The sequence below is a fragment of the Alternaria arbusti genome (assembly GCF_024043155.1).
Source record: "Alternaria arbusti strain BMP 1465 chromosome Unknown scaffold_18, whole genome shotgun sequence".
Classification (NCBI taxonomy): Eukaryota; Fungi; Ascomycota; class Dothideomycetes; order Pleosporales; family Pleosporaceae; genus Alternaria; species Alternaria arbusti.
In genome coordinates, this window is record NW_026249958.1 from 369,362 (window position 1) to 390,350 (window position 20,989).

Genomic DNA, 20,989 nt, shown 5'->3' on the forward strand with positions numbered 1-20,989 from the left:
CATCCATCTCTACACCCAATCTTCTGTCGCTTGCATCCCCTCCCGCAGCGTCTCTCACATCCACAATGCTGTCCTCAAGATTATCACGGACTGTAAGCAATTGCATGCATCCAAACATACTTGACATTCTCTGACCTCATCATAGTTTTTGCCGCGTGCGGCTTCGGCGGCGCGACGCACACCCGCCTTCAGGGCCCCCGCCATGTTCACGCGCGGGTACGCTGAGGGCGGCGAGGAGAAGGTCAAGGGCTCAGTCATTGGTATTGACTTAGGTACCACCAACTCCGCCGTCGCTGTCATGGAGGGCAAGGTCCCTCGCATCATTGAGAACTCCGAGGGTACGTTCGTCTAGTTTTTCAGCCAAATTGGCCATCCCACTGACTCAATCCACAGGTGGCCGCACAACACCATCCGTCGTCGGTTTCACAAAGGAGGGCGAGCGTCTCGTCGGTATCGCCGCCAAGCGCCAGGCTGTCGTCAACCCCGAGAACACTCTTTTCGCTACCAAGCGTCTCATCGGCCGAAAGTTCACCGATGCTGAGGTCCAGCGCGATATCCAGCAGGTCCCATACAAGATCGTCCAGCACACCAACGGTGATGCCTGGCTCGAGGCCCAAGGACAGAAGTACTCGCCTTCCCAGGTCGGAGGTTTCGTCCTTGGAAAGATGAAGGAGACCGCCGAGTCCTACATGGGCAAGAACGTCAAGAACGCCGTCGTCACCGTCCCCGCCTATTTCAACGACTCCCAGCGTCAAGCCACCAAGGATGCCGGTCAAATCGCTGGTCTCAACGTTCTCCGTGTCGTCAACGAACCCACCGCTGCCGCTCTCGCCTACGGTCTTGACAAGGCCACCGACAACGTCGTAGCTGTCTACGACTTGGGTGGTGGTACATTCGATATCTCCATTCTTGAGATCCAGGCTGGTGTCTTCGAGGTCAAGTCTACCAACGGTGACACTCACCTTGGAGGTGAAGACTTCGACATCACTCTCGTCCGCCACCTCGTTGACCAGTTCAAGAGGGAGCAGGGTATCGACCTGAACAGCGACCGCATGGCCATCCAGCGTATCCGTGAGGCCGCTGAGAAGGCCAAGATCGAGCTGTCTTCCTCCTCGCAGACCGACATCAACCTGCCCTTCATCACTGCCGACGCTTCCGGTCCCAAGCACATCAACACCAAGCTCACCCGCTCCCAGCTTGAGAAGATGATGGACCCTCTCATCACCCGCACCGTCGAGCCCGTCCGCAAGGCCCTCAAAGACGCCAACCTGAAGGCTACCGACATTTCCGAGGTCATCCTCGTTGGTGGTATGACCCGTATGCCCAAGGTTACCGAGTCTGTCAAGAGCATCTTCGGTCGTGACCCCGCCAAGTCGGTCAACCCCGACGAGGCTGTTGCCATCGGTGCTGCTATCCAGGGTGCTGTCCTTGCTGGTGAGGTCACTGACCTCCTCCTGCTCGATGTTACTCCTCTCTCCCTCGGTATCGAGACCCTCGGTGGTGTCTTCACCCGTTTGATCAACCGTAACACCACTATCCCCACCAAGAAGTCCCAGGTCTTCTCCACCGCTGCTGACTTCCAGAGCGCTGTCGAGATCAAGGTCTACCAGGGTGAGCGTGAGCTTGTCCGCGACAACAAGCTCCTCGGCAACTTCCAGCTGGTTGGCATTCCCCCGGCCCACCGTGGTGTACCCCAAATTGAGGTCACCTTCGATATCGACGCTGACTCCATTGTCCACGTTCACGCCAAGGACAAGTCCACCAACAAGGACCAGTCCATCACCATCGCTTCCGGATCTGGTCTCTCAGACGCTGAGATCGAGAACATGGTCAAGGACTCTGAGCAGTACGCTGAGCAAGACAAGGAGCGCAAGAACTCCATCGAGGCTGCCAACCGCGCTGACAGTGTTGTAAACGACACTGAGAAGGCTCTTAAGGAGTTCGAGGACCGCCTCGACAAGGCCGAGGCCGAGAAGATCAAGGAGAAGATCGCTTCCATGCGCGAGTTCATCTCCCAGAGCCAGTCTGGCGAGGGCTCTGCCACCGCCGCTGAGATCAAGGAGAAGACCGACGAGCTCCAGAACGCCTCCCTGAGCCTGTTCGACCAGATGCACAAGGCCCGCTCCGAGAGCCAAAACCAGAGCGAGCAGCCTCAGCAGCCTGAGGGTGAGGGCGAGAAGAAGCAGTAAATGCTTTGATCGTTCAGCACTGGTTTTTGTCTTTCTTGTTGATCGCTTCGTTACGTCCAAAAGTAGGCGTCTTGCATCCTGTCATGATTGGTCTGGTTTAGGTCACGTCTAGACGTGTACATGTCCCTGCACATGTTTGAGCATCTCTGTATCATACTTTCCGACGGTTTCTCTTCTCACATTAGCGTTTGTTTTATTACCCTTACGGATCCTTGGTACACGTCGGAATTAACGAAACAGTGATATCCTCTGGTGGTCAGGACACGATGTGGAAGGGATGATATAATGGTGGAGTCATGAACGTACCATAGTCTAGAGATGCGAGATGGTAGCACTCCGCTTACTTCTCCGCTCTACAATCTACGATTTGAAATGTTCATGCTACCGTCCTTACATGTGCGCCAATGTCGTGATCGAGTGTTCACACAGCGAAATGTACATGCCAGAAATCTTGGCCCTAATTCGTAGAGAGGTCTACCAAAGTCGGAGTGCTTTCGATGATAGCCACACTACGGGTTTACTTGATCTTCTCCGTGCCCCGCTATCTGAACCTCGGGATAACCTCATAACGTCGACCCGCTAAAGTCTTACGTCATAGCCGACCTTGCAACCGTTGGCTTCCGGCCTTTGACTATGCGCGAAGTTGACTTCAGATTGAACAGCCTCTTCCTATGACTCCATCTCACATTGCAGTCAAACAAGGTTTCCTCATTGCACGTGGGACCAACATCACTAGATTGATCGTCACCAAGTCCATACACTGTTCATTGAAGTGCTCTCTGCTTTGTACACCCACCAAGATTAACCCATCTGGTACTCAATACCGACGCCCTTTGAGCATTCGGCTCAGCTCGACCAAAGCCAAACCCAAGATGACAGACGCAACGAACCACCCCCTCTCCGGTCTCTGGCAACCGACGCAACTCCAGAAACTACACTACGGCGCCGACTCAGTCAAACAACATCTCCTCTCATGCCTCCCGAAAGAGTCAAGCAAAGCCTTCATCATCACCGGAAACTCACTTGCTAGCAAAACGCCTCTGGTGAAGCAAGTCGAAGAGCTGTTGGGAAGCAAGCACGCCGGCACCTTCTCCAAGATCGGCGAACACGCACCTGTCGCCCAACTCGACGAAGCTACCGACCTAGTCAAGAAAGACGAAAGCATCGATACGGTCATCTCTATTGGCGGTGGAAGCCCGATCGACAGCTCCAAAGCCATCAGCTATCGCCTGAACGAGAAAACGGGGAAGTATTTATACCACATCGCGATCCCCACCACGCTCAGCGCAAGTGAATGCACCCTAATGGCTGGCTACACGCAATCCGACGGTGTCAAGACGGGTGTGCGAGCCAAGGAACTCGTTCCTCATTGCGTAATCTACGATGCCAAATTCGCTCTGCATACCCCCGAGCGCCTGTGGATGTCAACAGGTCTCCGTGCCATGGACCATGCCATCGAGCTGCTATACCATCCCACCGCCACCGAGATGCCTGCCAGATGGTTAACGCTACAGTCCGCGGCCACCCTCTTCGACGCCCTGCCAAAGTACAAGCAAAACCCCAAAGACGAAGATGTCATCACAAAGCTCCAACTCGCTGCTTTCGCTTCCCTGGGCTTTTTGGGTTACAACATCAAGGGCGGTCTAGGCCTCTCACACGCTCTGGGGTACGCACTAGGTTCTCCTTATAGTATCCCGCATGGCATTACTTCCTGTCTCACTCTCGGACATGTGGTCAAGCTCAAAGCTCAAGACCCCGCTGCAGCGGAGCAAGTTGCTCGTTTGCTTCCTTTTATCGGCGAATCGGCGTCTGGTGATGCCAAGGCTGATGCGGAGAAGGTAGGTGATAGGGTGCTGAAGTTGGTGAAGGATCTGGAGCTGGATAGCGATTTGAGAAATTACAAGGTGGGCAAGGATCAGATTCCGGTGATCACTGAGAGAGCGACTGGTGGGCAGAAGGAAGGTCAGGTTTATGATGCTGTTGAGGGACTGGTTAAGGGGTTGTTTGTTTGATTTTGCATTTACTTCGCCTTCTCTACCCTTCTACCCCCCTACGCCTTAGGCGTTCCTCTAGAAATTAAAAGCACGAGAAAAGCCTTTCACGTTCACATGAAGTAAACTAAGCTTTAGCGGCACGAACCGCATTAATCTTTCCAATCAAGAACTCGCCAGCCTCCTCCGCGTCATCGCCATAGCTGAGATGAGGAAGTAGAACAGCCCCTGCGAGGTTACCGTCACAAACCGTGTCGCGAACGAGCCCACCGCAAAAGATTCGGAGCTTGTCGCGGGGGAAGTTGGGGATCTGCTGGTTGTCACGGCGGTTTTGGGTGTCGCCAAAGGTAACGACACCAGCGATCTGGTTCTTGACACTGGCGGAGAGATCCTCGATAGCGCGGTGGTTGACTGCTGCACCTTGGCTGCGGTCATGATCAGTCTCTGAATTAGTTGGAGAAAGGGCTGAACATACGAGTAGCCACCGCAAACGATGACAGCCGAAGGGCATTGACTGTTGATGTCTTCAAGAATGCCGCGCATCTCGCGCTCAGAAACGAGATCGGTGCCGCCGGGCAGATAGTTGGTGGAAAGCAGCGCTGCATAATCGACGCCCTCAATAGCCAGGTCGTCACCGTATTCGCGGCGCAGCTCATCGCCCAGTGGCTGACCGATGATAGAGCCCTTTTTTCTCAAGTTAAACCAAAATACAACTACCCAGCCTTCGGCTTCCTTACCATGTTGCCCGCTTCGGTAGATCCTCGAGCCCAAACAAAGATGACATCCCTACATCCGCCACTGAGCCGGCTGGAGAACTCATTCTCGGTCAAGCTGGTGCGGTCAAAGAAGATTTGACGTGTCGCAACCACGGCAGACCCCGAGTTGGGGAGCGCGATAGGCGTGGCAGAAGAGGCGATGGCCAAAGCCAGGATGGAGATGATGGTGTTCATCATGGTGAAAGTAAGAGCGAAAGATGTGTTTGGTAAAGAGACTACGGCGTAGAAAAGCGAAGGCGAAGGCGAACAGAGAGAGCGAGAGTGATTGGAAGGCAGAAGGAGCTCGTTGTTGAAGCTTGCCGGATGGTTGTGAGGTGAAGATGCCTCATACTTATACACACGATTTGCTCAATCCTCCTTCTGATCCCACACTCTCCTCTCTCCGTGAATGATCCCGTCTCACCATCAATATCTTGGTGTATTCCAAGTGCAGTTCGCCGACGTTGGTGCCTGAGCCGAGGCAACTCTTACTCCTCCCCACCACCCAATTAGCTAGAGCCTGAGGAGACTCTCTTCAAATAGCCAAGATCATAGTATTATACCAAGACACGGGGAGGAAAAGTAAAGCCTAAGATTAGAAGTTGGTGTGTGAGATAGCAGATAAGATACAGGGCCTGTCCGAAACCTCACTCCTGGTAGTTCTGGACTGACCTTGGAAGACTTTGGAAACACCAATAGCTGCTCGTAGAGTATTCGACGCACCTCGGCAACTTGTTGTGTATGATTGCATGGCTCTTAGATCGTCTGGGGTGCATCGGCAATTCGACGCGAACGAGATCTTTTCAAGGTTGGATTCATCGGATTGTGTCGCAGGTCCTTGCGTCTGATCGGGCTTGGCTTGCCGTGATTGAAAGGTAGGTTGGGATTGTCGTCGTTTGCACCCGTCCATGCAGAAAGACGTGGGACCACGGGATTAGGCGTCCCGCTACGGCGATGAACTGTTGCTTACTGTAGCCTTTGCGGTTGCAACCCACAGCCATATCGATACCTCAGGCATGTATGTACTCACCTCATACTGACGGTCATTGCTTTCGACCTAGACAAAAGACGACTGTATTTAAGATTGATGATCTGTGGCCGTAAGCAACTCGAAAGAACGCAATTGGTGTAACGCGCATGATATTACCACACATTACTGTCAAACGTACACAACTCCCCATGATACTTCATTCCTGGTCTTCAACTGGCTGCAATCATGCCTCGGTACAAAAATCGAATAGATTAAAGGTTCACAAAGCCAAGAGGATGTTTTGTGCAGATGATCGCAACACCATCGACACCCTTGTCAAACATGTCACAGTTGCCGAGGTCCCAGTTCAGCCACCACAGTCATCCAATCTTTCAACGACACAATGCCACTCAACCTTGTCGTATCTTCCTGTGACGTTTGTTAGGGATGGAAGTAGCGTTCGAGATGGGCGAACTTATAAGGCACTGTAGTCTCCTTCCAAGATGCGTGCAACAACAAGTTCTACCAGAGCAGATCAAGTTCACTGCCCACGAAGATGCGCTACACTTCTATTGCTCCTCTTTTGGCCTTTGCATTCTTTGCCACCTCTTCTGCACAAGAGGAATGTCCCGAGCTGCCTAATAGCGGTGTGGAAATCGGGGAGCCGGTTCCAATCGTTCCTGGCGATGTCCCCAGAGGATGTTCCGACTACGAGATACTCGTTGGTGAGCTGCAGTTCAATGACCGCAAATATCTACCGCAACATTGACCATGTTGTTAGCTCGCGGTACCAGCGAGCCTAGCTTCCCAAAATACGGCGTCATCGTTGGTGACCCTGTTGTGAGCAACGTTTCAGCGGAACTGTCTGGAGTACAGGGGTATCCGGTCCAGGTACGATATCCAAGTATTGCTTCGAACATAGCATCACCAACTGAATTCCTTGCAGTACCCAGCCAGCTCGCAAATCATTTCTGGTGGAAGGCAAGGCGTCGATGACATTGTTCAGCGCTTGACCGCGCAGTCTTCCGCCTGCCCCAATCAGACCTTTTCTCTGGTCGGCTACTCGCAAGGCGCAAGCATCATGCACCGAGCTGCAGACAGACTGCCTACTTCTCTGTTCCCCAAGATCAAGTCGGTTGTCATGTTTGGAGACCCAAATTTGAGGCTGGGCGTAGTTGGAGATAAGTTCCCCAATGGTCTGAAGGCAAAGGTGCTGCAGATTTGTGCAAAGGGCGATCCTGTAAGTCTATCAATCGTGTTGTACGAGGGTGGGAAACCGACCATGCTGACCATGAGATGTAGGTCTGTGACTCTGGGTCCTGTCAGTTCTATCACTTGACCTACATCCGTCCTGAATACATTGAAGGGGCCGTGACGTTTATCGCGAGGGCCTTCAAGGGTATGACCCTCTAGAGCGGTACTGTGGTTTAGCAGTCTGTATGGTTGCTCTGATATATCAAGGCATTTTGAGTAAGTATTTGGTCCTCCAGAATATGTAAGATTGAGAAACAGAGTATCGAAGCAGGTGATATACATATGTATATAATCTGAACCGGAGTGGTGACCTGCCAACGCCAACACCAACCTAACGCTGAATCGAAAAGTGATGATAGCAACCCAGAACAGACGTCGTTTGAAAAGAGCGACACGTGAAGTGGATGCCATGCCGCGAAAGGCGTCTTAACTAGCAAGTTCCCCAATCACACCGGCCACGTAGCATAGTGCCGAGGCCCAGATGGCCGTTTTGACTATACCCGTTGCTTTACCGCCCCTCTTCTTATCTTTGGTCGTTCGTCCGCTCCGGTCTTGTTCTGCGCTGCTCTCTTGATTACTAACTGCTCGCTCGGCAGCCTGCCTGCGCTCAGTGAAATCCTTCTCAAGTTGCTCTTCGCTCTCTTCTGGCCCAACGTAGCCGGTAGGCGAAAGGCGTGCCGTTCCATCTATCGGATTGATGTAAGTTCTTTCTCCTGTGATGCCAGCGTCCTTGTTCTGCTCCATTGTGGTTGATGGATCGGCCGTTTGGAAGGGTCTGGTAGACGCTGTGGAATTGAGACCGCCGCGCAAGACGAGCAAATACTTGTTTGCTTTGACGATCTCAAGACCATTCTCGATGTACGGAATGAACTTAGCGGGCTCTTCGAGAGTTGATAGCGCTTCATGTAGCGGTATCATAGGAGGGGCCTTGTGGGGTTCCGTTGTTGTAGAGGTGGTTAGCGAAAGCTTGCCGCTGTGCGGATCGTGCAAAAGGATTGTATACATCGTTGGTGAGCCCGGTTCTGGCGAATGTGATGATGCGCCTGACTGAGGTATTTCACCAACAGCATCGTCAGTGCTCGGTTTCGGGTCTACAGTGGCATGTTCGGTCGTTGGAGTAGTGTGGCCAGCGGTAAAGATTTCTTGTGTAGCTTTTGGGGCTGCATCGATTGCTGTGACTTCTTCTCCGCGCACGGTATCTGCGGTAGTTGTGCCACTGGCGTGATATGAGGCGTCGTCCATTGTAGGATCCTCCTTCAGCATGTCAAACTTCTTCACGTCATGATCTTCAGTCAATCTGCTTTCCTTAACCGGACAGGCCGGCTGCTCGTGATCAGTGGCGACAGGACCAGACCTATCCTCGTTTGAGTTTTGCATGTTATCAGCCAGTTCGTAGTCGTCACGTTCGTGGGTCACCTTCACGTCGGCCTCTGTTGCGCCTATCTTAGATGGCGTTTCACTCTCTAAGCTCTCCAAAACGGGTCCGAACGGTCTAAACAGGCTGTGTGCAAGGGGTCCTCGCTCTTCAAACGATTTGCTCGGTGTTGCCTTCGGCATACGCGCGTATCCATCATCTGAGAGTCCACGCATAGCGGACTTCTGTGCATCGACCTCATGGGCGAGACGCTCTTCAGCAGCTACCTTGGCACGAAGCTGGGCTTTGTCGGCATCACTCATAGCGGAAGGCGCCTTAGTCTGAGATGACTGCTCATGGTCCTGCGGAATTTCCAGAGCTGGGGAGCCGGGAAGGATTTTAATGTCCTCCCAGAGATGTGGAGCCACGCCGTAAACGAGCATGGCACGTTCCAGCAATCGAGCTAGGGCCATCTGTGTATCTCTAAGAGTTAGCAGACTGTTCGCAACAGCTTTGTAGTTTGCGAGCATGCTCTGATCAATTCCCGGGTCCTCGAGCCGGGCCTGTAGACTCCAGATGAGATAACGCGTAAGGTGAGCGTTTTTCTGGGTAATTTTCGACGCAATGCTTAGGCGCCTTTTGAACGCTGGTGAGGCGTTCTTTGTTGCGTCCGAGTCGCCGAGATCTTGGAGCAAGGCGTATGCCTTATTAAGGTCGTTGTCTGTGCTCTGGTACCGGAGACGCAATTCTTGAATTGCCCTTACTTTCTTCGGCGTCAATGAACGAAGCTTTCCGATTTCTGAGCGTTGTCGTAGAGTGTTGATAGCAGAGTCCAGGAGGTCCTCATCCGCTTTCATACGCCTCAAGAGAGGTTTAGATGCTGGAATGTCTGCCTCTAGGTCTTCGACCACTTGCTTCATCGTCGTGCGACCCTTGCGAATACGTGCCAGGATCTTGTCGAAGAACAGGCGGGTTTTCTTCGCATCCGCTTCTTCGGTCGGGTCTTGCCAGAAAAGACTAGAGAATCTTGCACCGCTTTCTTCAAGCCAAGACTTCATCCGTTCGACGCTCGACTCCAACTGGCTTTCGTCTGCTTTGTATGGGGTTTCGTCCATCTTTGTAGTTGTCCTGGGCTCACTGGATTCTTGTGAATCAAACGAGATCTCTGGCCGCTGCATTTGCCGTTCGATTCGACGAACGTATTGGTCATTGATGATCTTGGACTCAAGCATCGGATCCATACCGGTCTTTGCCTTGGGGGTGCTCTCGAAAGTGCTCTCCAATCTAGCCCGATCCGCTTTTCTACGTTCTTCGTCCAGGACCTTGCTCCTTCTTGCGGCCATGTTCGCACGAATCTCGTCCGCACTCAAGAAGTCCAAATCGTCTTTGGGCAACTGGCTCAAGATTTTTGACGTTGACCTCACAGATGTGACGCTGCCTTGGGTACTAGGAGTCTCCTGCGGTGGGATGTGTTCTTGCGTGGAAGGTTGCTTCGTACGTCGAGGACCTGAGCTTGGAGGAAGCGGCGGGAGGGTTTCCTGCGTATGTGGTTCTGAGGAGAGCTCGTGGGCCCCGTCAGCTGAGGATGCTGGCATTGACGACCCGTCGCCAGCCTTTGCCATGGGTGCAGGGTCGGCATCAGGCTTTGCTACGACGTCCTTTGGTATCCTCCTTTGCAGTGTGGTCTCTCTCCAGCTGCCTGTCTCCGCCGTGCCGTGTCGTTGCGCGTCTTCGTGTTCGGGCTTCTCTGTCAGGAAGCGGTCCATAAAGGAAGGTTCTCTACTGGGTGCGGCCGTGCTGGATTGTTCGATCTTCTTAGCCGCATCCGTTTTCGTTTTCGCAATGTATTCTTCAAACGACTCCGTGCTCTTCGGTCGCGTCGGCTGCTCGTGTTCGTAGTCCTGCGCTGTAGCACTAGATGCGCTTGTTGTAAATTCGGCCGATAATCCTGAATGGCGGCCAACAATCTTGACATGAGATTGCTCTCGCGGCCTCCTGAGATCAGAGGGTGACTCAATGCCAGTCGAGTCGTCAGGGAGCAGTCTTGCCCTGGATGACGGTTGGGGGAAGTGTGATTCTCTTTCCCTACGGATATCGCGCTCTTCACTATCGATCTTGACCCGTCGCGGGTAGTTCGGATCGATACTGCCACTCTTGCCTTGCTTCGGCGGCGAAGCGTTGTCGTCGTGGCTCTCCATCTCTCTCAACATCCACTTAGGAATGCTATTGGCAAGCCATTCCCAGTCTTTGTTGCCCTTGCCACTCAACCTCTCGTTGCTGGCCCCGAAGATGGCCTCGTATGGATCATTCATGAGTTTCCTTCGCCATTGCTGGTACTGCTCTAGCTGCAACCATTCCAGGTTGGACATGCCGGATGGACGTTTGTTGCCATTGTTGTCTTCGTGCTGTGCTGACTTGGAGGGCGTGCGCGAGAAGCACCGCGTGCGAAGGGCCGCGTCGTCGGAGCGGAGGATGCGTTGCGCATAGCGTTGGAAAGGAGCGAGTGTCGGGTCCCGGCGCCACCAAGTCATGATGGAAGCCGTCAGGGGAATCAGAGGGAGAAGGGATGCAGGAGGTAGACTGAGAGTCTTAGCTCTGTGGCTTGTCAGAGATGGAGGATTACATGATTGCAAGTACAACATACCGTGATACCTATCGCAGGTCTGCTGTCCAAGGCACCGACAGCTCCTCGGAGCTGAGCCTAGGTGAACGGATAGTGGTTACATCAATAGCCGGACAAATGGCGCTGGGAGTAGTGGCGCACTCAAGGGACGAGAGCAGTGCTGTCAAGAGCATGTAAATTGAAAATCAAGAACAGCTAGAGGGCGATGGAAGGTCAGGCAGCCTCCAGGGAGTGATGGCGTCGCCATATCCCCGCGTAAGCTCCGTGCCGCTTATCATGTTTCGCGGGGTACGTTCCCGCGTGATCGCTTGTTCGCGTCACCATTTCACTGGTCCCGGTCGTCCAGAACGGCCCACGCCACATGAGACGCTTTTCCTTTTTGCTGTAGATGGTATTGCTGATAGGGTCGTTGTGCGTAGCCTTCGGTTGATGGATATCAGTGAGGCTTGACGCGTACCAAGTCGCGTCACGACGCCGATAAGGCGATAAGGCAACAGCGCTACGCCCTATCGGATTTCATCTCTGGGGAACCTTTCACTCTCAGTACCAAAATCGCGATGGCAACTTTCATTCAATACTCACGATCCTCAATTGCAACGCTGACCACAGGTTATCAATAATAGTATCGTTCCGAACAATCTATCTACAGGTTTCAAGATCGGCGCGCATTCATCATCCCCGTCTCGGCGTGGCACCCAATGTACTCGAAGAATTGCTGGTCCGGCTCCAGCACGTAAACCTCATGGAATAGCCGGAGAGACAATACATTGTTCAGCTTTTTCGCATACATCAGGAAGCCTCCGAAGATGTTGATATGCGTCTGGTGGCTTTTACTCCAGTATTCGAGCGACGCCAGGTCATTGAAATAGCCCAAACCGAACGTTCTTTCACTGTTCGCCACGAACGACTTTGAATCCACAACATCCCACAAATTCATCGCATAACACCCAACCTCGCGCCCTTCATCACGTAGAAATTTCATGCCCTCGATGAGCACCGGATGCATTGTATCGAGGTAGAGTTTGCGCTCTTCTGGTAGCGTGTCGGACCAATCCTGGCCCGATCGAATCACGCACAGATTGGGCCTGCCAGATACACGGACACGTTTTGAGGCATCTGCATCATCACTCGAGCCATTTGCGGTGCCATCCTTAGACCACCATCTATCGCCCTCGAGTTTGTTGTCTTGAGCAGCTGCTAAGCGATCCCGCATGCTACCCCAATACGCGTGTTGTTCCAACTCGCCTGAGATCCTCTCTTGCATGTTGGCCGCTCCTTCTGGATTCTCAGGGTTTGAAAATACTGTTTCAAAACGATCCATCGTTGGACACAGAATCTCCTGGAACCACCCATGCCCATCTTTTTCCCTGTCTGAACTCTGCCACCAAGTATCGAACCCAGATTCCTGCTGCCAGCTGCTGTGCAAGTCTGCGCTGCGCCAATATGCAATCACAGCGATGCTATAGGCACCTCTCTTGTCGATTACGGAGGTTGTTCCCCAAAACGACGGGCGCTTTGACTGTGGCCCTCTACTCACGAACTCCTGAAGTTTGGTAACGGCTATGCCGTCGTTCCCGGTAACAGAGTCGTACTGCGCTCCCATCATGGCCATGACGAGATCATTCATTGTAACCTGGAATCTGGAGCAATATCCAGGGAACGGCGGAATGTAGTTGGACGGCGTGCTAACTGGGCATGTTCTCTCCCTGCGATGGTGCTCTGGAATTGCGTCCTCTGGCATCTTCAAGACTTATTCGAGAAGTTATATCGGATCTGTGGGGAAAAGATCCGTCGCACTCCTCGTGCCTGGGCGCTGTGTTATGAGAGGAGAAGCCACAGGGCACCGTCTATCGAGTCTCAGCTAAGGGCAAGTCTTGCTGCCCGCTCCTCGCAGTCCCGTACAACGGCACGGGACGCTGTGCAGCAAGGGCCTCGGTTCACATGTGTCTAGGTGGGGCACTGGACAAGGGTCGCATCTCGCGCTAGGCCTTAGACCTGGAGTCTGGATGTGCTCCCGGCATCAATTTTCTTTTGTGCCTAGAGAAGCCACTGTACTGACAGTGACGTAGTATTTGCGCATATGCGCTTCTGCAGCACTCTCAACTGGGAATTTGCGAAGCTGGGTACGAGTTCAAGATCCACATTTGACACAACCCTATCTGCGTGTGCCGCGCGCCGCTAAGGCATGGACCGCCAGGTACGGCTGAAGGCTGTATGTCAGCCAGGCTCTTTCCCAGTCTCGTGTCCAACTATATCTTATTACCTTCGGACAAGATCGTAAAATGTCAAAAAGCAATTCAACAACCAATTGCGCGACGTTGCGATAGGAATCGGGCCGTTAGATCTTCACAGCGATCTTGGTAGCCAGCACCCCGAGATCACCAAACTACCACAAGGATGATCATTCGAGGAACTGCGGCAACTTATTGTGCCCGGCGGGTTTCTCATCCGAAAAGGCACCCACACCAATCGCTTTGCACCGTCATGGGTCACCTGCGCCCGATTGAAAGCCTCCACTCTCGTCGTGTATCGTATAGCTTTCGTTTTTCGGGCATTCATTTTTACAATGATACTCAATGTTAAGGGCCTTGCTGCTCGTCGTACCCTGATCTCGCGCGAGAGGGCCCTCAACTGTCGATGCTTGTCTCGCCAGCATGTCTAATCCCTTCACGACTGAAGCATGGACCGAATACGCAATTGGTATTGTCGTTATAATACTTCGAATTACAGCGCGCTGCTGGCAGATCCAACTACGTTGGGATGGAGATGATTACTTCGCCGTACTCTGCGCCTTCTTCTTCACCGCTGAACTTGTCATGCTGGAGCTCATCGGCCAGAATGGCTCCATCACTGGAATGAGTGACGAACTCGCGTTGCAACTTACACCTGAGGAAAGCCAACGTGTTACTGTGGGTAGTAAATACCTTCTCGCAGGGTGGATACTATATACAACCCTGATATGGTGCTGTACGTAAATACTTTGGTAACGGAGCACTCGAGGCCATGTGGTCATACTAATAGGCTGTTACCACAGTAAAGGCTTGTATGCTGTTCTTTTACAGGAGGCTCACGTATGTATACTTTACAAATTTAGATTGATCCCCGCTGATAGCAATAGGCTCAATCTCCAGCAACATAATCTCGTCAAGATTACTGGGGCAGTCTGCCTTGTAGCTTACATCGCTACTATCATCGTGTTCCTCACACACTGTCACCCTATCCATCGACTCTGGCAAATATATCCATATCCAGGTGATGACTGCGCGCTCAACATATCCAAATATCTGGCGTTGGTCGTTACAAATGTAACGTGGGTAGCCCTAGAAGTGAGCCTGTCCACTTCTGTACCATACTTACAATCATCCAGCACCGATCTCATGATCTTGTATATCCCGCTACCTCTACTCTGGAACGTCCGACTACCTTTAAGAAGGAAGCTTCTGTACGGAGTCTGGTTATGCACCGGTGTTTTCATGATGACAGCAACATTGCTCCGCTGCATCCTGTGTCTTCAAGACGTTTCCCAGATCAACGTTGGCACCATTTGGTCAATCCGCGAAACAGTGAGCCTCTCAAATTTTAAGGCCACTAGGACCTTGCTAATGTTTGCCATAGTTTGTCGGAATCTTAGCTGTCAACGCACCTATCCTCAAGCCCTTTCTCAGTAAAGCCAGGAAAGCTATGTCATCGATCAAGCCATCAAACGAAAATTCGGGCCAGAATTTGCCAGACAGCCTTCGTTTGTCGCATGTTGAGAGGAAGGGCAAAAGGAGGACTGTGCATGAGATCGACAACATAGACATGAGCATGAATGGAAGCGAAGAGCACATTGTGAGACAAGGAACAGACGAAGAAAGAGCGAGCAGTGATGTCAATTCGAGAGATGAGGGTGATGCGGTTTAAACTCGGCATTGCGTGCAAAGCATGATCTAGCGCAATGAGTCATGAGCCTGTCAGTAGAAGCTGACGCATGGTATAGGTACAGCGGCGACGCTGATCAGGCTGCTGCGGATCTGTCTCTGTCGTGGCACCAGTGTTGCCAGTAGAGTGGTCTATCATCAGATCATATCTACTGCAACATAACGCACCATGCGAGTGGTTCTGCCCTGATCATCATCATCGGTGTGAGAACAGGTGCTGCATCAGCCGCAAGACTACTTTCCAGTGTCGGTCGGCAATGAAGCCCAATACAGTCGGGTGGTGAAAACCCAATGGCAGGCCAGTTCTAGTGTTGTGAAGCATGGAGGCAGAATCTAGGTCATGTCATGCAAATGCATGTACATGATAATAATACACTCGCGTGTACCCAATATGCTCTAGCTCAATTCTCATCCTCCAACAGCCTCCTCTCTTCTTCGACAACTTCAGCTTTCTTATCATCCTTCCCACTCGACCTCTGCAGACTGACCGCAATCGCCGCTCCGATGATAAACACGGCTCCCACCAAGCTCTCAGCAGGCGGCGTAGTTCCCCAGATCACCTTCTCGACAACAAGCGCGAAGACAAGTTGCAGATACGTCAAGTTTGTTGCTCTTCCACCTTTCTCCCTCTGCAGGCCTTCCGTCAAGAGAAATTGCAACAGAAACCCGAAGAGCCCAATAATGGCGATCAATCCCCACTGACCGAGCGTTTTGGGCATGACGAAATGTAACGAAGGGTGAACCAGGATGAGCACGAACGAGGCGATCGTTGCGATGAGAGAAAAGTAATTCACCGAGATGAGCGAGTGGGCGCGCTTGCCGATCACTCGGATAGTTGCGTAGGCTGTCGAAGCACCAAGCGTGCCTAGAATTGCGATGAAGATTGCCAGAGCGCGTTGCTCGGCGGTAGTTGACGGTAAAGGCGCATGTCCGTCCGAATCATCGGCTATTGGCCTTGAGTGCGCAGCGGGAAAAAGCCATGGTGGTCTCGCGACGAAGAGAACGCCGCAGAATGCGACGAAGCTGCAAAGCGCTTCTTTCCACGTAAATGGCTCGCGTAACCAGATGAAGCATACAATGGCCGTCATAGTTGGGATTAGGAACGTTATTACTGTCGCGTCGGAGAATTCAAGCCAAGACAGAGAGTCTAAGCGTTATTGTTAGCTGTATTCCTGTTCAACCATCATGACCCACCAATGCAGGTCACAATCTTATACGGATTGGACCGGGAGGGATTCCAGAGGGAGTCAAACTTACAATACAGTCCAAATAGACCGACAAATCCTGCAGTACCTCTCAGTATGAGCAGCCCTTTGATGCCTTTCTGGCCGAAAGGAAAGTCAGGCACCGCGTGGTACCAAGAGTAAATCGAGCAGATGATCGTCGTGCACAGCATGCGGATGAAGATGATTTGCAAAGCGTGAAACTCGATGGATGGGTCATTCGCGAGCAGTTTGGCTGCTGTGTTCATCTAGTGCTCATTTGTAAGTGGCATGGTCTGCGGCATGCAGTCATTGCACACAAGAAATAAAACTTACGACAGAACCGCATGTCTGTGCTAAGAAAACTAAGAATAAACCGAAATTCCGCCTGTAGAATGACTTCAGACTCTGCGATATTTTGCTCCATATTCCTGGCGGATTGGCTTCCTCGTCCGTATCTTGCGCAGAGCCTGAGGCTGCAGATGGCAGGCGTGGCAAGAAGTTTACCCTTGAGCGTCCTGCGGACGGCGGTGAGTCGGCTATGGTGCCATAAGACATCTCGAACCTTTTGTCGAAATGTTCGCGATTGCAAAGTTGAAGTGGAAGGGCAGAAGCCGTAGCAATGCGGAGCAAAAACACATGGTCCGGTGACCCACTAGTGGGTCTCTCATTCGGCGGTAGCCCGTGTCTAGCCTTGCTTACTTCAGCTAGAATCTTCTCACGCATGCAACAAGACTGCGAATGTAATACCGATCACAATATTGCCGACATGTTCTTGAGATTTTTGGGAAGCAAGTGCAGTTGCAAGTAAATGTGTGAATAAAAATGAAGACATTTAGTGTTCCCAATATATGTACAAGAAAACCAACTCTCACGTACTACCGAACCTAACCAGCATCTTTCTACAAGACGTCGGCCTAGGAAAGGTACGCTGCATCAACCCAGCTCTTGTAGTCGCTGCCCAGAACAGTGGAAGGGCTAAGGGCAGCCGAGAGCTTCTTTGAGAAGGACGCCCTGGTACCCTTGGATCCATCACCAGTGTTTGCGTACTCGGCATATGTGACCTTGTCAGTCCTGGGGTCATCGGTATTCCAAACTTTCCATCCTGCGGCATTGATGACATTAGTCATGCTAGTCTTCTGGAACACAACACGAGAGAAATTCCTCCAAGGACGGCCGAGGTAGTAAGCACCCGCGCTCACCGTGTTACCAGGAGCAGCAGCGATCTTCGAGTTGTTGATGACATAGTATGAGGGATTGGAATCTGAATCGCGACCGTTGGCAGTAATGTAACCCACCGACGCTGTGAGAACGCCCAGAGAGCAACCATCAAACCATGCTATGGCCTTCTGGCCGAAGATGAAGTCAGTCGCTCCTTCGATGTAGGATTTGGCGTAGACCTGGCTACCCTGCTGGGCGAGGATGGTGTCTTGGTAACCCTTGAACTGGCATCCGTAGTAGCCTTGCTTATCAGCATAAGCACTAAGGGCGAGAGCTTGCGAGCCCTGTCCGCGTGTGTTGACCAGGTTGATGTTGTAGACCTTTAGGTTTGGTGTCCAGGCGCGGAGAGTTGCAGTTTCGTCGTTGTTGGGGGCGTCATCTTGACTTTTGCCCTGGGTGATGGTCACGGTGTTGCCGGTGTAACTACTAGTGTCTGTCGTTTCGCCGTACACCGTCAGGGCCGACTTGAGCGGCTTGATGTAGACTTGCTCCTTGTATGTGCCTGCAGAACCGAGGGCATCAAGTCAGTACATGTCTCACATGGAGTTGGTACAGCTAGAACTAACCTTTCGCGATGAAAATGCATTGTGCAGCCGTACTGGAAGCGCTCAAAGCATCAACGGCGGACTGAACAGTTTTGTACTTTCCGCTACCACCCACAGCCAGACATCCAGAAGGAGGACTTGTACGTCCAGCCCGAGGCGCCAGCGTCGTTGGAGCTGCGACAGCGGATGCCGCGAGCGTGAGCACGAAAGCGATTGATGGGAGCATTGTGGACAAAGTAGGACAGTTGAAAATGAAAGTATAAGAGTGAGTGAATGTAGAACTTAGCCTGAAGGCGCGCAGTATGCATATACATATAATAACTTCAGCATGCCGGCTAAGCAAACTATATTGGCGGACTCCCCGGGTCTGACCTAGACCTCCGAACAGCCGCTTAGTGAGCTACGGGGACGTTTCCCCGCTATGAAAGCTGTCGAAACGGGCGAAGCAAGCCATCGGAAAATTGATGTATGCACCCCAGACGGTGAATCTCTCATCGCGCAACGACTGCGCATGTGCATTGCGCCGGTTGGTGGGAATCTTGTTGCCGTCCGTGCGTTGATTTGGTTTGATTGTAGCGTGTTACAGAGGGCTGACGGAGGCAGTATTGAGGTCCGAAGTGATGCCGCGTGCGCATCGCATTACTGATGGTGTTGAAGCTGACGCGTTGTTGGGCACCACGGACGCGCCTCCTTCTTGCAGGTCGAGGTTTGTGGGGAAGGATCCTGCGCAGGGCCGTGCGTTGATCACGTGAGCTGGTGTCGCGCTAAGAGGCCCGGGATCCACACGTTCCAAGCCCAGCAATTCATTCATTGTGCGACGCTGAGACCAATCTTCCGCAGACCGCGCTTTGACATCAGTTATTCACTTTGGGTGCTCTTGGTTATCAGTATCTGGTCATTCTTTCCCTCGCAATGGCTCCATCACACACAACTGGCAATAGCTGCCAAACAATCGACCTCACAGGTTCCTCACCAGAGCCGGAAGACATGCCCCAGCAACGACCACAACAGCGGCCACAGCCAAGGCCGCCCCAAAGACTAGTTCAAATGTACCTCAAGCCCGAGCCACGCCCCTACGGTATGGCAAATGTCGGGATGGAAGCTAGGCATCCGATGGCTTCCGCGCGAAACCCTGTAGGGCCACAGCAGGCGCGCCCTATCCACCCTGAGCATATCAAACAGATCATCGAGACAGCCGACCCGCGCGCTGTGCAAAAGGTGCTGCTCGACCTTTGCCAAATGTCACCGGCCTTTTCCGGCGCCCTCGTCCGTGGACTTGCGCCTCACTCTGCATCCGCCCAGAGCCTGATCAGCCAGCAACGGATGCAGTCGCATCAGCCCAAGGTCAAGATTCAAGATGAGGATGATAGCGACGAACTCTATGAGGCGGCGAACAGAAACCTCGTGAAGCCTACAGTTCCGACCCCAAGTCACAACAGCTTGCCTGCACAATCCCGCGAGATCAGCGGAAGTCGAGCTACATCACGGCCTCATGGTTCTGAGTTCGCATCACGAGTGAAGCGGGAGCCACGTGAGCGCTCACAGTCAAGTTCAGACGGCGACATGCACCTTCCTGGAGCCTATCCACGCTCAACCACGTTACGCACGCCAGTCCGGAAACCCTCAGGCCCATCTTCCTCTGTCAATCAAACCCCAAGGCTGTTAACCAGAGACACGCCACGGTCAGCGAGCATCAACACACGGCCTGCGCCTTTGATAAAGACCTGCACAGTGTGTCACGAACAGATAGTGGACGTGAATGCGCCCTGCGTTTCTCATTCTGGGAAGAGGTACAGGCCACCGGGCGGGTCAATAAAATGGGACTGCTGTCAGGCAGACATGGACGATCCCGGTTGCGAGTTCAACGGGCAACATACGACTGGAGAAGAGCTCGAAGAAGACGCGTTGGTACAAAGGAAACGACCAAGTGCGTCTCCGGTTCCAAGTCGTGCCACACAAAAGAGACCCAGAGCATTCTAGCGAAACTGCTAGGGGTTTGCCAGGCAGCTGGTCGCTCTTTGCTTACAGCGGCACGCAATAGATCCACGCAATGGGTCCTCTTCTGTGATCGTTCCTTTTGTTCTTCAGTTCCAGTCGTCTTCGGAAGACACTTCGCACGTCATTAGTTCATTGCTAGAAGCACAGCGTAGGCGTTTCGTTACTAGGCAGCATCGATATGGCTGCGGAGATCTCAGGCAGCTGCATTACAAATACTTGTGTCCGTTCTCGATGAGCATGTGCATTACTAAGCCTGCGTTGCCCTTCCTGATCTTCACGGATCTGGCCTCGAAAACTCCACCATTGTCTCCAGGGCCCCAAACTGTTCACCTTCCCATTATGGACAGCAATTACTCCCGTCGCTTCTCGTGTTCCGGTGCAGGTCTATGCTTCAGGAGACTGCGCCTCACCGTTGTTCTGAAACCCATACACATCCCTTCCATTCCTTGATCTGATGGTTATGACGCGACGGCCACTATTTCTGTTGAGTCACTGCATGCAAGAAACAAACCGACCAGGTCTGCAGATTGCATCAAGATTAGAATATGCAAAGTAGGTAGCCTAACCTTAATGTAGACTCTAGGGTGTTTATGTTTTTCCTAAGCCGACGTGGAGCGCTCAAAAGGCTAAGAGGATGCTACGAACTGATGGTCCTTTATGCCAATCGTTCATCCGTGGACACGTCTCCAGTAGTCTTCGTTCTCAACTCGCAGTGAGCTAGACAACGACCCTTAGTATTCTGCAAGTGTTATCATTACAAGCGGGCAATTTGTCAGTGAATTAGCGGATGTTGCTTGACCGTTATCTCTACGATGCCTATTCTGACTCGTTCCTCACGCGTGACGTCATGCCAAGTGTCTTGCCTGCATTATCATCGACGCGCTAACCTCCATCTCTCCCACTTCTGCACCCGCCGTCAGGACGCGATAGACATGTAACGGACATACGCACTTTGCGTTCCAGAAAA

General features: G+C 52.4%; 10 protein-coding genes across 10 annotated transcripts; 5 read left to right on the forward strand and 5 right to left on the reverse strand.

Moving 5' to 3' along the window:
• Positions 1-202: 202 nt before the first annotated feature.
• On the forward strand, positions 203-2,189 carry J4E86_009749 (uncharacterized protein; the record flags this gene model as incomplete). Its single annotated transcript, XM_051450251.1, has 2 exons — positions 203-338; positions 394-2,189. 2 exons carry the CDS (start codon positions 203-205, stop codon positions 2,187-2,189), a joined length of 1,932 nt encoding a protein of 643 aa, XP_051298639.1.
• An 872-nt stretch (positions 2,190-3,061) lies between these two features.
• J4E86_009750 (uncharacterized protein) lies at positions 3,062-4,201 on the forward strand (the record flags this gene model as incomplete). Its single annotated transcript, XM_051450252.1, has 1 exon — positions 3,062-4,201. The coding sequence occupies one exon, from the start codon at positions 3,062-3,064 to the stop codon at positions 4,199-4,201; it is 1,140 nt and encodes a 379-aa protein (XP_051298640.1).
• A 106-nt stretch (positions 4,202-4,307) lies between these two features.
• Positions 4,308-5,133, reverse strand: J4E86_009751 (uncharacterized protein; the record flags this gene model as incomplete). The annotated part of the gene is made up of 3 exons (XM_051450253.1): positions 4,308-4,605; positions 4,656-4,864; positions 4,918-5,133. 3 exons carry the CDS (start codon positions 5,131-5,133, stop codon positions 4,308-4,310), a joined length of 723 nt encoding a protein of 240 aa, XP_051298641.1.
• A 1,543-nt stretch (positions 5,134-6,676) lies between these two features.
• Positions 6,677-7,318, forward strand: J4E86_009752 (uncharacterized protein; the record flags this gene model as incomplete). The annotated part of the gene is made up of 3 exons (XM_051450254.1): positions 6,677-6,796; positions 6,852-7,145; positions 7,208-7,318. The coding sequence occupies 3 exons, from the start codon at positions 6,677-6,679 to the stop codon at positions 7,316-7,318; spliced, it is 525 nt and encodes a 174-aa protein (XP_051298642.1).
• Positions 7,319-7,585: 267 nt separating this feature from the next.
• Positions 7,586-11,044, reverse strand: J4E86_009753 (uncharacterized protein; the record flags this gene model as incomplete). The annotated part of the gene is made up of 1 exon (XM_051450255.1): positions 7,586-11,044. One exon carries the CDS (start codon positions 11,042-11,044, stop codon positions 7,586-7,588), a length of 3,459 nt encoding a protein of 1,152 aa, XP_051298643.1.
• Positions 11,045-11,788: 744 nt separating this feature from the next.
• On the reverse strand, positions 11,789-12,877 carry J4E86_009754 (uncharacterized protein; the record flags this gene model as incomplete). Its single annotated transcript, XM_051450256.1, has 1 exon — positions 11,789-12,877. One exon carries the CDS (start codon positions 12,875-12,877, stop codon positions 11,789-11,791), a length of 1,089 nt encoding a protein of 362 aa, XP_051298644.1.
• A 913-nt stretch (positions 12,878-13,790) lies between these two features.
• On the forward strand, positions 13,791-14,310 carry J4E86_009755 (uncharacterized protein; the record flags this gene model as incomplete). The annotated part of the gene is made up of 2 exons (XM_051450257.1): positions 13,791-14,071; positions 14,286-14,310. 2 exons carry the CDS (start codon positions 13,791-13,793, stop codon positions 14,308-14,310), a joined length of 306 nt encoding a protein of 101 aa, XP_051298645.1.
• A 1,147-nt stretch (positions 14,311-15,457) lies between these two features.
• J4E86_009756 (uncharacterized protein) lies at positions 15,458-16,144 on the reverse strand (the record flags this gene model as incomplete). Its single annotated transcript, XM_051450258.1, has 1 exon — positions 15,458-16,144. The coding sequence occupies one exon, from the start codon at positions 16,142-16,144 to the stop codon at positions 15,458-15,460; it is 687 nt and encodes a 228-aa protein (XP_051298646.1).
• Positions 16,145-17,175: 1,031 nt separating this feature from the next.
• Positions 17,176-18,250, reverse strand: J4E86_009757 (uncharacterized protein; the record flags this gene model as incomplete). Its single annotated transcript, XM_051450259.1, has 2 exons — positions 17,176-17,981; positions 18,046-18,250. The coding sequence occupies 2 exons, from the start codon at positions 18,248-18,250 to the stop codon at positions 17,176-17,178; spliced, it is 1,011 nt and encodes a 336-aa protein (XP_051298647.1).
• An 821-nt stretch (positions 18,251-19,071) lies between these two features.
• On the forward strand, positions 19,072-19,690 carry J4E86_009758 (uncharacterized protein; the record flags this gene model as incomplete). The annotated part of the gene is given in 2 exon segments (XM_051450260.1): positions 19,072-19,555; positions 19,575-19,690. The coding sequence occupies 2 exon segments, from the start codon at positions 19,072-19,074 to the stop codon at positions 19,688-19,690; spliced, it is 600 nt and encodes a 199-aa protein (XP_051298648.1).
• Positions 19,691-20,989: the final 1,299 nt, after the last annotated feature.